The sequence below is a fragment of the Candoia aspera genome, chromosome 10 (genome assembly GCF_035149785.1).
Source record: "Candoia aspera isolate rCanAsp1 chromosome 10, rCanAsp1.hap2, whole genome shotgun sequence".
NCBI lineage: Eukaryota > Metazoa > Chordata > Lepidosauria > Squamata > Boidae > Candoia > Candoia aspera.
In genome coordinates, this window is record NC_086162.1 from 9405194 (window position 1) to 9422618 (window position 17425).

Below are 17425 nucleotides of genomic sequence, written 5' to 3' on the forward strand. Positions count from 1 at the left end.
AAACCAGGAGACTGTGAGTTCTAGTCCCACCCTAAGCACAAAGCCAGCTGGGTAACCTTGGGCCAGTCACTCTCTCTCAGCCCTAAGAAGAAGGCAGTGGCAAACCACTTCCAAAAAACCTTGCCAAGAAAACTGTCCAGACTTGTCCAGGGAATTTCTGAGAATCAGACACAATTGAATGGATTAAAAAAAGAAAAACCTTGGAGGGAAGGCAGGGGACTGGCAGTGGTTGGGAAGAGATGGACTGGGTATGGGGAGAACACATGGAGTCATACTGCTTGGCTCCTCCCTTTCATCTTGGGTGACTCACCACTGATGGGTGGTTTTTGATGTTTCTCCCAGGACATCCAGCTTTGTTAAAGAAAGAAGGCCAAAATAACTCAGGGGTTGCTTTAAGCTTGTTACCCTGAATGGCAAAGGGTTGGAGATGCAGGCAGATAAAGCCAATGGTTGTGATAAGACACACTCACACAACTTCCTTAACAGGTCAGTTACAAGCCTAGCAGCTGCATTCTCACAACAAGCTAAACTTGGTTAATTTTAATTTTGGGTTGTGGTTACTTGGCTATCAGGTGAATCCAGGGCATTTGGGTAGGTTATCATTCAACACATTGTACGAAGCCAGAAAACAGGTTGACTCAATAATCAGGTTAAGCATCTTCTGTGAACGCAAACAACCATTTTTATGACACAAAATGGGCAAGTTGTGTCACACATCTGGGCATAGCTAGGAATTTGGGGTGTATTTTCTAAGTTTGGAAAGGATTTGGAGGAGTTTCCTTAGGGTTTTTTAAAGCTTAAAAGGTAAAAGTAAAGGTTTCCCTTGACATTAAGTCCAGTCATGTCCGACTCTAGGGGGCGATGCTCATCTCTGTTTCAAAGCCAAAGAGCTGGCGTTTGTCCGTAGACACTTCCGTGGTCATGTGGCCGGCATGACTAAATGGAATGCTGTTACCTGCCCGCCGAAGTGGTACCTATTAATCTACTCACATTTGCATGTTTTTGAACTGCTAGGTTGGCAGGAGCTGGGACTAGCAATGGGAGCTCACCCTGTCATGTGGATTCAAACCACCGACCTTCCGATCGGCAAGCTCAGCAGCTCAGCGGTTTAACCTGCAGCGCATTTCCTACTTCATAATGGTGAGAAATTGCACCATTGATTCTCAGCAACTGCAGTCAGAAAGTGTTCCAGGATCCACAATAATGGGGATCACATGTTGCCCTGGGTACTCCAGCTGCCTGTTCCTGGAGTACAGAGAGGGGAAAACCTTTTATGCCACGGAGGACAGCCTTTTGTGAATGGTGGAGGGCATTAGGATTGGTGGACAGTTATTCTTAGTCCTCAAATTGATTTGAGAGAAAATTTGGTTTGGATGACGTTTGAGCTAATCTGAAAGTAGCTTGGGAGGGTTGATCCATCTTGCATTAATTCAGTCTCTCTGCCATTTCCTTACCTTTTCTACATAGTAACTCAGTGGCTCTTTGCCTCTGGGGTCCGGCTCATCCCAGGAGAGGATCACATAATCTTCTCTGATCTCACTGGCATGGACATTAGTGGGTGGCAACGGGATCTTAATCTCAGCTATAGGAAGGGAGGTTAAAACAGCCATCACACACTGTAGTGATGCAAGACCAGATGTGCAATAAGAAAAGAATGGCTAGGCATGGCGTCCTCCAGAATGGGTTCACTTCACTTCCCATAGTTATTCAGCCAAGTCAATATATCTGGGGGGCACCAGGTTGGGGATGACTGATACAGTGGAATCAAGGGATGCGTATAAGGGAACAGCAGAGCTAAATATCAAAATATCAAACGGCAGAGTTAAATATCAACATTTTGCCTGCAGAAGCTCTTAGCTTCAGTTCTTGGCATCTCCTCTGAAGACCAGAGAATGTTCTACTTAGAACCTGGAGAATCACTGGCAGTTGGGTAGAAGATACTCAGCTAGAAGGATTAGGGACTGCTCTAACTTAAGGCAGCTTCCTGGGTAACTCTTTGGTTAGCAGAAATGCCATTAGAACTTCCATTTGTACTGGAAGGGACAAATTCTAGAATTGCTGAGCCTCAAAATGTATAAGTAGCAATTCCATGCAACATGAAAACATCTCTGGAACAAAGTATTTCTTGGAGGAATACTTAAGGAAACGTACAGAATGAAGTTGCCTATGAACTTACGTTCCAGTTCATCTTTGGAAACTATAATTGTCCTCATCCCATCATCAAAAGGAATGTCTAATCAGAGAAAAAGGAAAGGGAAAAATTAATAAGTTGGAAGCCATGAAGGAAAAACACAGGGTAAAAATTAGTAGGGTACTTGCTGCCCTAATTATAATGTCTAGCTTCCATCATGGTTTCCAGAATCACAAAATGGCTGTATTCACACAATACATTAAGCTTTAAACTCAGATTAACCAATCACAGTGTCTACAGTCCTATAAGATGCCATCTACAAATAAGCCAGTCCGGTGTAGTGGTTAAGGCATCAGGCTAGAAACCAGGAAACCATGAGTTCTAGTCCTGCCTTAGGCATGAAAGCTGGCTGGTGACCTTGGGCCAGTCCCTCTCTCTCAGCCCAACCCACCTCACAGGGTTGTTGTTGTGGGGGAAATCGGAGGAGGAAGGAGTATTTGGTATGTGTGCTGCCTTGTGTTATTTATAAAAAATAATAAATGCAGGATGGAAAATAAATCATATATCATATCATATCATACCATGGAGTAATGTGATGATCCAATTCACACAACATAAAAAATGGCTGGCTTCCCAAAAACATGTTGAACCATAAATTTCCAACTCAATTTTAGCCTAATCTAGAAGCTGCTGAACAAGGCCAACACATAGGTAGGCTCACTCTAGTTTCCTCCATTGTCCCAAAGCCAGAATGGAGACTTGCCTTGGGTTCAAGTAAGGATCCTCAAGGTTTTAAACCCAAAATGGCTAGATGAGTGCTCCTTTCTTCCTTCAGCCTTTATGGAAAGGTGAAGATGAGGAGACATGGTTCAGAGTATTTAAACAGGAGATGGGGGTGGGGTGGGGAGATTGGATTAGAGCAGGGTTTCTCAACTTTAGCAACTTTTAGATGTGTGGACTTCAACTCCCAGAGTTCCCCAGCCAGCCATGCTGTCTGGGGAATTCTGGGAGTTGAAGTCCACACATCTTGAAGTTGCCAAAGTTGAGAAACACTGGATTAGAAGATATATGCCTTGATAGCATCCTCCAAAATCTATTTATCAAATTTATATTGCCGCCCATCTCATATATATGAATCTATTCTGCCCCCATTTCAGTTCCTTTAAAATCTGAGGTAATTCTCCTCCAGATTTTTTAAGCTTCAAAAGTTCAGAACCTCTTTTAATTTAAAAAGAGTCACTTGGCAAACTTTGCCTTTTACCCCATTCCTGAAGCACTGTAACTTCTTGCCTCAAAGTCTCTCTATTCAGAATTGCTGGATTTCTTGTCAGCTTTAATTAAAGTACCCAGCTTCATCAGTCTGGAGAAGGGAGGTAGCTGAATCAATCAATTCAATTCAAATAATTGGTTGAAGGCCAAACAGCCGAGGGTTTAATTTCCTTCTTTCTCAAACAAGAAAAAAAAAAGTTTTGCTTCGAGTACTAGCAGAATTCAGCCTAGAAGCATTTTCAGTGGCAAGCATATCCGAAGTCTTTTCATAGGACATCATAAGAGTATACAAATTATCCCTGATCTGTACAAATAGATGACTATTGCCTTAATCTGTCCCAAGTCAGTCCAAAACGTTCCAACTCAAAACCAGGTTGAATAATCAAGTCAAGTCAAGTCAACTGAATCCTCAATTTGAATTAGAGAAAAAACGCTTTTGCACGTGAGAAAGAAAAGCAGTTGAGTTGCCAGACTGAATTGGCCATTTGGATTGTTTCAGTTTGATTAATTTATTTGATTAGACTCAACCAAATCACCTTTGAAATCCAAATGGAATATCTGAACTCTCCTAGGACACAAGTAATCTTTTGATCAATCCAGCAAAATCGTTCTTGCTCTTTTGATGTGTTGGCATGGGGTAACCATTCTTTGTACCACAACTCTTTGACTTGAGGTTATTGGTGGTCTGCATTGTCTTGAAGACTGCCTTCAATTTTTCTGAACCCTGAAATGGTCTAAACAAAGAATGATGTACTTAGCACTCTCTTGGCCTCATTGGGATCTATCATTGTCACAGGGTTGCTGGCCTTCGAAGGGTTACTGATTCCTGCACGATTGACAGCCTTCACTCGGAACTGGTACGTCTTTCCTTCTGTAAGGCCCAGAACAGGTGACCTGCAAGTTTTCACCAGCTGGTCATTGTAGGGAGCCCATTCATCTGTGCCCATTTCACACCTGGAAGGCAAAAATGCCACTTCTGTACAAATTTTTATTTATTTATTTATTTGCCATATTTATATGGTTGCTCATTTCACAAACAAGTGTTGATAAAAAAAAAAGGAAGGGGCAAGGATGGAGCTCTGTAATTGTTGAGTGCAGACCTTTCAATGTAATAGCCAATGATTGGGCTTCCACCATTATCACTGGGAGTTACCCACGAAAGTATGAGGCTGTTTTTGTTCACGTCATGACACTGTACAAGGAGGGGAGATCCAGGAGCACCAGCTGTTGCAGCTGCAGCATCTGCAAAGAACAGGAACCTATGGTGAGATTGTTGGAGATCTCAGTTTTATCTACCAGACCCTGAAACCACTGTTGGTGATGGGAAAAGTGTTCACTGTCAGTAAGGGACGGTGCTTAAGGAGTAGACTGGCCTACAGAAACAAGTTTAATTTGAGTGACTTTGGGCCAGTCACTTCCACAGCCTTGAGAACGGCAATCTATATATGGTGCCTTGAGTTTCTGGAGGAAAGTAGAGATACAAATCTGACTCCTAATCTGTTTTTTCTTTCTCTCTGAAGTGACTTGCTGTTGCCTTTCAACCAAATGTTCTCCAACAAGATGCTCTCTATATGTCTTGGTCTACAATTCCATCAGTGTTAGTCCCAGTCCTGACTGGAAGGACTATGGGGACTGTAGTCAGATACATCTAAACATCATCAGGCTGATGCTCTAGCCTAGGGTTTTCGTCAAACCGTGCTCCACAGGACCCTAGGATTCCATGAGAACCTGAGAGAGACTAGGGGCATCTTTCAAGTCAAGTGAGAGTTGGAGAGTGACAGCCCAGCTCTTCTGGAAGCTATTAGTTGGCAAAGGCTGACTGAAACCTCTTAGCTTTTTGAATAATATTTAACAACGCCACTCTTGTTGAATCAATAATGGTGCACATACCCCTAACAAACACGTAAGCTTTTTGTTCATTGTAGCCGACTTGTGCCGGGATGCGGATGCTGTAAAAGCCTTCATCCTCCTTGTAAGCACAGGATACTGTCAGGGACGCCTCCCGGTCCTCACATTTTATTTGCCGGCGGTTGGAATCTTTCAGCAACTCACCTGCCATACAGGACATAAGCATCACCTTGGTTTGCCCAGACAGTGGATTCATACTAGAGAAGACACTTAGCAGATGTTCAGAATCTGGGATCCTGAATATTTTCAGATTTCACCTGCAAAATGTGCTGTCTGTGTCAAAAGGTACAATATAAATTGAAATAATTGAAATAGTAAAAAAAAGATCCTCATCCTCCTCGTTTCTGACCACCAGCAAAAGCACTATTGAGGGACAACTTGAAACAAAAAGACCTATTGGTGGATGTATTTTAAGGCAATAATACCAGCAACTGGCAGCAATTTAGTAGACCCCAGCTGATCTCAGAAGCTAAGCAAGATCACCCTTGGTTAGTCCACAGATGGGGATCTCCTGGATATACCAGTGCTGTTGGTTAGATTGGAAAGACAAAAGTCATCCCGGAAGAAATCAGTGGCAAACTAGTTCCAAAATGCTATCAATAAAATTGGATGGAGGCAGTCTCCAGGAATCTAATTCAGCTCAAGGGCACTTTTATCTTTATTAAGGAGCAAATTGATTCTCCTTCCCACTTAAAATGTCTAATTCAAGCCATAAATGAGAATGTTGTTGAAAACTGGAATTCAGATAAAGTGACAATTAAGATAATGAACACATGAAAATTGTGACAAGGAGGAATTCTTTATTCTCTGATTCATTTTATTGAATTGCCTAGGAGGAAATCAAAGAATTTTTCCCACCCTGATGAGAAATCTCCTTAAGACATACAACTGAAACTATTCATGGGATATCTTGGGCTATTCTGGTTGGTCATTACCTGTAAAAACTGCAGGGCAAAAGACAGATCATCAAGGATATATAGAGACTTTTCCAAACAACAAGGTAGTTAAGATGTCTGCTAGACCTCCCAAGTGACATGATTCCCAGCCTCTCTAAAAATAATGTTTAGAAATTGCTGAAGTCTTGCAAGTTCTGACATGAGATGGCCAAAAAGTCAGAAGAAATCTCATGCAAGCATTCTGGAAATCACTCTGGAATCTCACAAGATTTTGGTTGGTTCTGCATGAGAGTTTGATTATTTGGGAGGGCAGGGTGGTCTCCCTGATAACTCAATGAAAACAGTTGTATTCACATAGCATGCTTAATTCATCAGGTGGATTCAAAAAAGTGAACCCAGCCAGTTGGGTTAGTTGAGGGCTCAATGGATTGCGCAAACTACTGAAATGGGTTAATTCAATAACCAAGGAAAGGGTGTGATGTGGAAGCACCATCATATAATGTCATCCAGGGGTGGGGAACAGAAGGCTGCTAAACCTGGTGCAGCATATTTTGATGCTTTTTCTGAGCACAAAGAGCCATGCAGCATTGGGGCTATAAATACAAACCATCTCGGAACCAGCAGATATTTTGTTGGTATTCTTGCAGGTCTGAAGTAAAAGTGCAGGAGAGGGTGAACGGTTCCTTCTCTCTGGCAAATATGGACTTCAGTGTGCTGGCAAAGTCAGCTTCTATGCCTCTGAGTCTCTCTAAGAAGCAAGGAGATGTTGGGTAAGAAAGAAGGTTGAACATTGCATTGCCACAGTAGAATGGAAGCCCTTTTCCAACTTGGGACATATGTGCCCCATCCTCCCCACAATGTGCCCAGAGCACTCTGAAGCTGGTCTTCATCTGTGCCGACCTCAAAATATTGAGCACATGCAGAGATCACCAGGAGAGAGAGAACAGGAGAAAAGAGGTCCATGTTACCACTTACCAAAATTTATCTGTTCATTTGTGTCCATACTTGCATGTGCTTTAGAGCTGCTAATTCCTCACCATCACAACTGGGTGCCCTCAATGACTTCTTGACCTTTCTTCCCAACTTTTACTAACTGGAAGTAGTCTAAGATTGCTCTGGAGCAGGATTTTGCTTTCTTTTCTGCTCCATGCAGAGGTGACTTCAAGAGTCTTAAGATCTGCAAGATGGTGGGTGCAGCATTTGATAGAAGCCCTTCCCCTTTTGCATGTGCACCAATGCCACTCCCATGTAGAAAAAGGGTTGAACTTTGATCATGATACCACACTCTCCATCTTGCAGATTTTGGCACCTCCTGATGATGCCCCTGCAGGCTGCATGACCCTGTTTGCACAACTTCCTTAATCAGGTCAATTAAAGATCTAGCAGCTGCAATCACACAGCTCCCTAAAACTGGTTATTTTTAATCTTGTTCTGAGATTAAATCGCTATATAAACTCAGCTTGCTTAGTTAGCTCATGGTTCCGCATATCATACAAATCCTGATTATGGGGCTAATTTCATTACCATGTTAAGCATGTTGTGGGAACATAGTTTATTTCTGCTATCGCTGCAAACCAAGTTCCTTTTCACCTCTGGGGCATTTTGAAGCCATCTTTAAAATGGGCCAACCAAAGAGACCACAGTTGCACTACACATATGCATGGTCAGTTAAATCCAAGAAATGAAAACCAATATAAAGAATCATAAACTTCTACTTACGTTTATAGATTTCTGAGTCAAATCCAGACTCCATTCCATAATATTCTGCAAGAGGGTAGAGGGGAAGGGGAGTTGATGGGGGAGTGGGGGAGGGAGGGAGGGAGGGAAAGTGATTCAGCCATTTTTAAAGTTGCATTTCACTGTTTCATTTACAAATAATAACGCACAGTGGGTTGTTGAAACTTAACCTAAAGGATTGGTAATGGATGAAGTCAAGTCCCAGAGCCCCTTAACTAAAGTACAGCAGCTTCCCAGTTTAAGAACAAGTTCCGTTCCTAAGTCTGTCCTTCAGTAGAATTTGTATGTAAGTCCGAACGGTTATTTAGGCAAAGCTTTATCTTAGTGTATAGTATATATTTTACCTTTCAATGCATATAAAGCACTTAAGAAACACTTCCAAATACCCTTAAACATCTTAAACATAATAATAAAGTAGTATTGTGTATTTAGCTCAAAACATTGTACTTAACTCAAATTTTTAATATAATAGTTTTTATGGCAGACCATTCTTAACTAGGAGTTGTCCGTAAACCGGGTCATTTTAAACCAGGGACCTGCTGTATTGGGATTGAGAATCATTCTCCTTCCTCATATGGTTTGCCCTTTGCTTTGCTTCAAATTTCTTCCCTTGGCTCATATGAAGCAGCCAAATACCTGATCTGCAAACTCTGTTTCACCTTTACTGGAGGACAATTTCATGTGGCCGCATCCAGTGGTGAGTCCCAAAGACTTGGAGCACATCAGGATGCAGAAGATGGCTATATTTGCCATGCAGGAACAAGTCATATTGCATATACAGTAGTTCTGCCCTGCCCTTGCATTGAATTGAGAAGGAAATGAATCTTTTAAAAGATTTTTTTTAAGTTTTAAAAAGCCCAACTTTTTAAAGTTGGGAGTCAAGGGGTTTGTTCACGCATCTGGCTTGCCCCGGCAGGAGGACCAGCTCACTATCCATGTCTCTAGGACAGGAACACACATTGTCCTCAATCCTCCCCAGCCCACAGCAAAGGCGCTCTCTGCCCGTTTCTTCTTGCTCTGCATCAAAAATAGCATTTTCCGATTTCTGCCGGCACAAACGTGGCTGCCCCTCGCCCGCAGTGCTTCACTTCCTGATAGGCAAATGCCTCGGCTCTGATTGGCTACTGGGTGCTGTGGTGGGAACACCCCTCCCCTCTCGCCCCTGGGTGCCCCTCTTCCTGTCGGACCATTTTTTTTAACACGCACACACAAGACCACCAGTGGAGCAGTGGAAAGAGGGGCTTTTTTGTTATGATTATTACAGGTTCACTGGTGAAATGGTGAAAGTCTGGTTTTAAGAAAGGTAGGTAAAGGTAAAGGTTTCCCTTGACATTAAGTCCAGCCGTGTCTGACTCTAGGGGGCGGTGCTCATCTCTGTTTCAAAGCCGAAGAGCCGGCGTTTGTCCGTAGACACTTCCGTGGTCATGTGGCCGGCATGACTGAACGGATGCTGTTACCTGCCCGCCGAAGTGGTACCTATTAATCTACTCACATTGGCATGTTTTTGAACTGCTAGGTTGGCAGGAGCTGGGACTAGCAATGGGAGCTCACCCCGTCACGCAGATTCGAACCGCCGACCTTCCGATCGGCAAGCTCAGCAGCTCAGTGGTTTAACCCGCAGCGCCACCCCGTTAAGAAATACATGGATGAAACAGTGAAACATGGGCTTTTCTTTTTCTGTGTCGGTGAAATTGGCAAGAGATTTGCAAGCTTTCCCATTCTAGCCCAGATGGTGTTCCCTGCCCTTGCCCTTCCTCTCTTTCTCTTTCCTACTTTCCTTTCCCTTTCCCTTGCCCTTTCCCTTCTTCCCTTTCCCTTCTTCCCTTTCCCTTTCCCTCTTCTCTTTCTTTTCCTTTCCCCTCCTTTCCTTCCCTTTCCTTCCTTTCCCCTTTCCCCTTCCCTTCTTTTTTTACAGTCCACTGAGGGATGCACCTCAAAAAGCGGAAAATGTTGGTGTTTCCTTTCCTAGCCCAGTTTCGAAGGGTAAAAAAACAGGCGGCTCCACCAAGCATTGGCTGTTTTAAGTGTCATCCAGACAGAACACCCTGGCCAAAGCACAAAAAAGGACTGAAATCTAACAGAAAGGGATTTCTTAAACTGGCTTCATTTCCAGTTGGAACACTCACAGGAGCCAAGTAGCTTTAAGATGCAGTGCAGAAAAGCCCATACTGAAATCAGGAGAGGTGAGTCTCTGAATAGCTGCAAGGATGCCAAAAATGATGGAAACACAATTCTAGCCTGTGTAAGCTCCTTTTGTTTTTGTTTTGTTTTTGTTTTTTCTTGAAAGAAAAACCAGATTGTGCTCTCACAGCCTGGAGAAATGCCTTTTGTGTAACACCAATGGAAAACAGCAAGGGAGGACAGCAATTGGCAACCTCCCTCACCCAGGTGTTTTCCAGTCGTTGGAATCCTTATCCAACATACCTGGAGGAGAAAAGTTTGGCAAAGTTCGGATTAAAGGATGAGTAATGGGGAGAGCCCAGAAAGCTATTGGGAAGTCTCCTCGGAAGTTGAGACACACATCGCTTATATTGTGACAGTGCATCTGAGGAGAATAACATCATTTGCTTCATGCAGAGAACATTTTAATTTGCAGAATATTTCTGCTCTTGTCTAGTCACGCTACATCAAGACTTACTCCTGACGAACACGGTTGCAAATGAGTGGGCTTCTCCATATGGGTTCTTCACTTCCACACTGTATTCAGCAGAGTCATCCAAGGAGCATCTAAAAACAAAAGCAGATGACACTGAGATGCTCCAGTTGTCTCATATCTGACCAGAGGTCAGGGCAAATGATCTGGTGACTTCATGTCCCAGCTGCATTACGTGTTCTGCGAATTTTGGGTTCTCTTCACCTGTTTTCACATAACAGTTTCTTAACCTGGATGCTCATATAATCCATTTTCTGAGTTTGCACAATACATGGGAACATTAGGTGATCCACTTGGTTTGTGCAACACGTTAAGGTGCAAAACTATCCAAGTTTAGGATTAACCAAGTTAAAAGTAGCCAAGTTTAGCATATTGCAAAAATGCAGTTGCCAGTTGGTTACTCATCTGAATTAGTGTGTGATGTAAACACAACCCTTGTCTCACACTGTTTTCTTAAGTTTGTTACATCTCTTTTCTTCATGAGATCTCACAGTCATCCTGGTTTTTAGATTAATCAGTTACCTCCTGATGTCCAAGGTAAGCATCCCAAATTCATTCTTTATTTTATATTTCCCCGCTGGAGCAATGCGGGGATCAATTCGAACACCATTTTTAAACCTGGTCAGATACAAAAAGAAAGAAAATGAAGGTTGCTAAGTGATGCTTCCTGTAATGTTGAATGTCCATCAAGATTTATCACACAGGGTTATGCATGCATTGAAAATTATTTGGAAGAAGTGCTTCAGACTTCGTTAAAGCAGTTAAACTTTGCAGAGTTGCATCATGCCCACAGAAGGTCCAAAACATTTCTTCCAAATAATTTCCCCAATTTAGTGCCCTACATAGGAGTTCCTAAGCGTAATGGGACTTGTAAGCCTGCCCTTTGAAGGGCATCAGCTGGAAGAAAGCTGTATATCGGCCACAGTGATCTGAAAAAGCTATCAAAAATCAATACAGAGCCCTTGTTCATCTATATTTATGCATTTGTGAAAGATCTTCCACTATCATTAAAATAAAAAAAAACAGTCGAAGGGGAATGTGATGTCATGAAGATACCCTGTAGAAAGCAAGTGAAAAAAATGTGGTGGTTCTACCAAAAAGGGAAATGCCTTTGCTTATATTGCAACAGTGCTTCCGAGGAGACCGCCACAGGTTTCTGGACAGAACAAGTTTTGAGCCAAATGTAGATCAAAATCACCCCAGGGGATGGTTTCTGAGAAGATGCAGTCTTCAAAACATCCTTCCGGAATTTGGGCAATGCGTTTTAACTTTTTCCAACTCTAAACACTTTCACTTGCTGAGTGGGATGATGTGTTAATTTCTTTCTCAACACCCAACCAACCAAGCAGAGGATCAGCTGAGCTTGGAGTGAAAGCAGTTCTTCCCCCTTCCTCAACAGAGTGTACCGTGTCCTACTGTTATAATGAATAAGCAATAGCCATTGCATGTTTCAGTGCTCCACTGGGAAAAAAAACCCTCACCTGCAAAAAAAGTCAAGCCAGCTTCTTCTTGATCTGCTATTTTTCTGTGAGCAGGATGAAGTGTTCCACCATGCATTCCTTTCTAAGCCCAAAGGGTACAATTCTGAAAGGTCTACCATCTGCTGATGGGGTCAAGTGACTTTCAGAGGGACAATGCAAGCCTTTTCTTCCTGGCCTACTTACCAGGTTACCTTCGGCAGAGGATTAGCCAGAACCGTGCATTCCAATCTGACACTCATCCTCTCCCAGACTGAGTGAGCTCGCAGCGGGATCCAAAACATAGGTGCCCGGCAGGACAGCAGTTCTATCACTTCCTTTTCCAGTAATGCCTTTGCTTCAGCCTTGGATGAGAACACAGACAGTTTTACAACTTTTTATCTTACCGTCCTATAAATATATCCACAGGCACGGCACAGGGAGCTATTAGCACCCTCTGGGTTTCTGGTACAAAACAAGCAGGGCAGCTTTGGATTGACCACTAGAATCAAGTTTTATTTCGTGGCCTGTGAAGGACTCAGCTGGAGAGCTTTAAACCACATTAAAAAAAAAATCTCTGGGGGAAAAATGTCAAATTGAAAAATAACCCCTCTGAAGTGGATATGAAGTATACGTGAGTTTTCAGTTTGCACATCTTGATCTTTGTCTCACTGGTGTAAAAAACTTGCAGTGGCTAGGTTCACACATTATTTGCTTAACATTGATAACCACAATGGGTTGGAATTGCCCCAGCAATGTAAAAAGGAGAGGAATATTTTTCTGGGACTCAGGTGTTATGTCTCTGAAATTGCTCCAGAGGAGCCACACAGTTCTGGAAAAGCATTTCCAGGAAGAACATATTTCATCTGCTATGAGCTGACTATTGTTCCTCTCCATAGGTGGTGTATCCAGGTAGAATAAGTCACAGACCCACCGGACTGCCCTCAAAGCTGGTGGAAGAACATGGACAAATGGTCCTGTGTGACGTTTTGCTGAGATGCCACATCAGCTCAAGTCTGCCCACTGTACTCAACCAATTTCAGAGTTCGATGGGCCCCAAAGCAAAACTGCAGATCATATTTCAAGCCACCTCCTCCAGGTGCCCTTCAAAAACCCCATTCCTTACCTTCCTCCGAAGAGCCATCCTGTCAGCCTTCACCCTCAAGAGCCGGCAGTTTCTGATGACGTCCTTCTCTAGCTTTTCCATGTCATTCCCAAAACAAATCCTCTTCTGTCCCCTCTCCTCTAGTTCTAGTATAGTGGCCTCCCGTCTCACCTTTGTTTCCCTGAGGATGATGATCATGAAATGGAAAGTCCAAGTTTTCAGGTTCAGACAGAGACTTCATGCTGACCCCGAATCATCTCTTTTGATTCCCTTTAATTCTAGCTCCAGAAAACAATGAATAATCAATTCTCACCCAAAGTCTGCATCTCTGTGTTCTTACTGGGCTTTTCTCTACTAGCAGTTTATAGGTATTCAGTCACTGTTATGGCAATATACCACATATGAAGGCAAATGAAAGATTATAAATTGCTAATATGGAAATATTCACGCTCGCATCACATATACATGTGAAGAAAGTTTTGTATGAATTTACTAAGGTAATTACATTGTTAGATGTCTATTATTGTTTTAGAAAATAAGGGTGTTTATATTGAGGATGATGGGCAGCAGAGAAATTTGATAATAAATAAATAAATAAAAGGATGTAAACTTTTTCTCTAGCTGTGGATGTGGCCTTCAGAGAAATCCAGAAGCTGTCACTGAAATATAACATTAAATGTGACAGAAGGTGAAAAGACGTCCATCGCAGGAGAATATAATGTTACCTCTATTTACCAAGTGGGCTTGGCCCAGAAAAATATTGTGCATCCTTGGAGTAAACCATTGGACATACCATGATTCTTCAGCTGTCAGTGCGAGAGCAGATGCTATGGTCAAATCCAGAGCTGTGAAGCTTTCTTGTTCTTCACTGTTCCAACAAGGTTGAGATTGCAGATAAAAAATAAATGAATATTTGGATGCATAAATATTTAGATGGAAGAACATGCAATGATACGGGTACATCATAAATAAAATATCCTGTCTGGAGTGCTTGGGCATAAAAAATGGACTATAGACTATTTTCACACTTGTCTGTGAAATAATCACAGAGGAATGCAGCGTAATAAACTCGTTTGGAGTCTGAATTGTTTTCATTACACGTTGACCATTCCAATTGAAAGTAAAATGATTGATTACATTTAAAAGGATGGCTGAAGGAGCTCCTGTGGGAATGATATGGTTATTTTAATGAGCTGCATTTTAAGCTGGTGTTCACTGACTTTTTCTCGATTTAGAAATGCTCTCATTTACTTGCTTTCTCACTCCTGTCCCCCCCTTTTTGCCTGGCTTGGCTGATGATTTATTTCAAAATGCAGCCATGCCTGCCAAGAATGGCTAACCTTCTAACCTTTTAGTGATGCCCATGGAATGTGGCCAGGGGATGCTCAAAGCAGAGTCCAACTGCATTAAGAATTGAGGGTGCCAAAGAGAGAAAGAAAGAATGAATGAACATTAATTTTCTGAGAAGCACTGCTGAATTGCCCTCTCTGCTTTTACTCTGATTGTTTTAACTTATTTGGAGCTCTCCTTAATGGAGCCAAAGCCTCTTTCAGAATTGAAGACAAGGTTATAGGCTCTGAAATGAATTAAAAAAGGCAGCTACCAAATATGTATTTGTGGAATTGCAATGTAAATGAGCCATCAGGCTGTGATGTTCTTCTCAGTTACTTGGCGTTATAATCCCAGTGAAAACACCGTGCGGAGCTGAGATTTAAATAATAGTGGTGTTACCTTGCAATTCCCTTCAGAGCTTTCTGTAGCGAGTCTCCAACAAATGTATCAGGCAAAGACCTATAATTCCCAGCCAATATTGCTAGTGAACATGTGGCTGGAAATTCTGGAAGTCATAGATCTGAACATCTGGAGAACATCAAATTGAGAAAGATGCTTGACACGTTTACTTGGGAATTAGTGAGGGGAATTCAGTGGCTGTATTCACACAGGACACTTAACCAAGTTAGGTAAGGATGTGGCAGATGCATTTGCATAACATGTTGAGTTTGATTATGATTAGGCTTTTGGTAGTTTCATGTTACTATGAAAACTCAACCCATTGTATATGTTCTTTGTTCAATGTATTGTATGAACTCAAAACATGGATTAAGTGTTTAAATCTACAAAATTGACCTTTGGAGTCATGCTTCTTGTTTTGGAATGATCAGCTGCATGTTGGTTTGTCTGACAGATTGCTTGTTACTAATCTACAATGGTCAGTTGATGTAACATCAGAATGAATTAATGCTTAAGAGAGAGCTTTATGATTAGTAGATAATCTGGATTCATACATTTCATTAAGCTCTACTTTGTGGAGTATGAATTAATTGGTAGTTTTTATTACAATAGTAAAAACTAATACAAACTAAACTTAAAGAAAGAAAAAAGAATAGTAAGAAAGAATAAAAATGCAAGAAAAAAGAAAAGGAAAGAAAGTAAAAGAGAAAAGAAAGAATATGATAAAGAAAAAAAATATAAAGAAGTGACTTCCAACCTTCATTACAACAAATATAGGCAAATTTTATTGTAAACCGCCCAGAGTCCCCCTTTTGGGGGGAGATGAGCGGTGATAGAAATGTGAATAATAAATAAATAAATAAAATTTAGTAACCCTTCACATCCTATAAGGTTACAAACCTTATCCCATCCCTTTTCTATAAGCAAATCTATAAGCAAATCCATAAAACATCTATTTTTCAATCCTGGTCTCAGCAAAAGTCCATAAAGGGTTGCCAGAACTTTGCAAAGAAATGTCTTACTTTCACGTTGATCAAATAAACCAACTTTATATTCTTTCCTTTTACTTCTAACAATCTTAATCTTTAGTTCATTCAAATATTGTTGTAGGATTTGATTTATCCTCAATTCTTCTTTATCCCATTGCACAGACTTCTTCAAGGGTTAGGATCTTTTATAGATCAATAAGAATACATTTTCCAGGTTGTTCTCTTGGTTTGTCATTTGTATTTCCCCTTCAATTTTTAAAATGCCAGTTTCTTTTGTATATACAGTACAGTGTCCTTTCCCAAATCATTCTCTTGGCCTGTCATTTGTAGTCCACTTTTGGTACTTTCTCTGTCTTGTCAGACATAATTTGCTCCACATCTGTCATTCCCTCATTGACATCTTTTGGACATAATCTATCCATAGAAACAGACATCATCACTGACACTGTTGATATTGGAGCTACTAATTTCTGGCTCCATTCTTCAAAGATCTCCTTTAATACTATCAATGTTACAATATATTGTGTTATTTTGTAAGTCCCAATTAACCAACACCAAAAGCTGACTTGTATTTTTTCCTTTTCTACTTAGAATCTTTATTGCTGTCCAGTTTCTAAAATCATAAAGTTGCTTATCTTTGTTATGAACCAAGATAGCCAAATTCACTGGTTCCCACAGAAGCTATTTATTTTTTCTGATTAATTCCAAAATCTTATAGTAAAAGTCAATGTTCCAAATTTAACTGGACCCTTAATCCATTTGTAACTTTCTTAGATCAAAATCTTATTTAGCTTTTTGCTGTTTATTTCAAATTCTTTAAGTACTTAAGCTTGTAATTAATTTTTCTTTTGTTCAGAGTTGAAGCTAAACTCACCCAGTGACTTTTCAGTCTTGTTGTTCCAAAGGTGTCTAATACTTTTAAGATAGTTAATAGGCAATTTCTGAAAGTGATTAGGTTTGCAAACTTAGTATCCTTTAAAAGTCTCTGCTGCAGTTGTGAGAAAGATGGCTGATCCCTTTGTCTCCCAGCACTCAAACCCGTGGAAGATTGCTGTCCTGCGGTCTCCTTGCAAGGAGCAGCCATCTGAACCACATGTGGGCAATCTCCCACCCTCCCCTTCTCTGGTGAGGTTCTAAGGGACCAGTCTACTCATTAGTTCCTTAGTCTTTGCTGCGGTTGTCAGCTCCTCTTTCACAGAAACATCTTCAGTTCGCCATGCCTCCTCTGGAAGTCCCAGATTGGTTGCCGATATCAAAATGTATTGACGTTTATGGTGGGACCCATAGTAAGTGCCCTGTTGACTGTGGTATATACAGGAATAGATAGGAGATCTGGACTGCAAAAATCCAGGCAACCACTAGATGGCATTAAAGAGGTAGAGTTTTCTGAATCTGCTTGCCATCATCCAGTGCTCATCCTGATTTTTGCTGCCCCGGTATGGTATGTATGTATATGCTGCTTGCCTAACTCATGCACCAGGTTGTTGATTTAACCCATTCGGGGATTTATACAATACATTAAACCATAACCTGGTCAAATAAGCTGAGT

The 17425-nt window shown here is 41.4% G+C and overlaps 1 protein-coding gene across 3 annotated transcripts in view; it reads right to left on the minus strand.

The window, feature by feature from the left end:
• MYOM3 (myomesin 3) overlaps positions 1–17425 on the minus strand; it is a 52866-nt gene that overhangs the window by 26649 nt on the left and 8792 nt on the right. For 2 of the 3 annotated variants that reach the window (XM_063312373.1, XM_063312371.1), the window contains exons 3-14: positions 13950–14024; positions 13178–13337; positions 12259–12416; positions 11117–11212; positions 10580–10668; positions 7924–7968; positions 6812–6952; positions 5291–5452; positions 4435–4642; positions 4155–4354; positions 2177–2233; positions 1455–1582 (exon numbers count right to left, since the gene is read on the minus strand). In XM_063312373.1, the coding sequence (XP_063168443.1) occupies positions 1455–1582; positions 2177–2233; positions 4155–4354; positions 4435–4642; positions 5291–5452; positions 6812–6952; positions 7924–7968; positions 10580–10668; positions 11117–11212; positions 12259–12416; positions 13178–13337; positions 13950–14024 (1519 nt within the window). The remainder of the gene's footprint in view (positions 1–1454; positions 1583–2176; positions 2234–4154; positions 4355–4434; positions 4643–5290; positions 5453–6811; positions 6953–7923; positions 7969–10579; positions 10669–11116; positions 11213–12258; positions 12417–13177; positions 13338–13949; positions 14025–17425) is intronic. The other variant, XM_063312374.1, reaches the window with a different exon arrangement.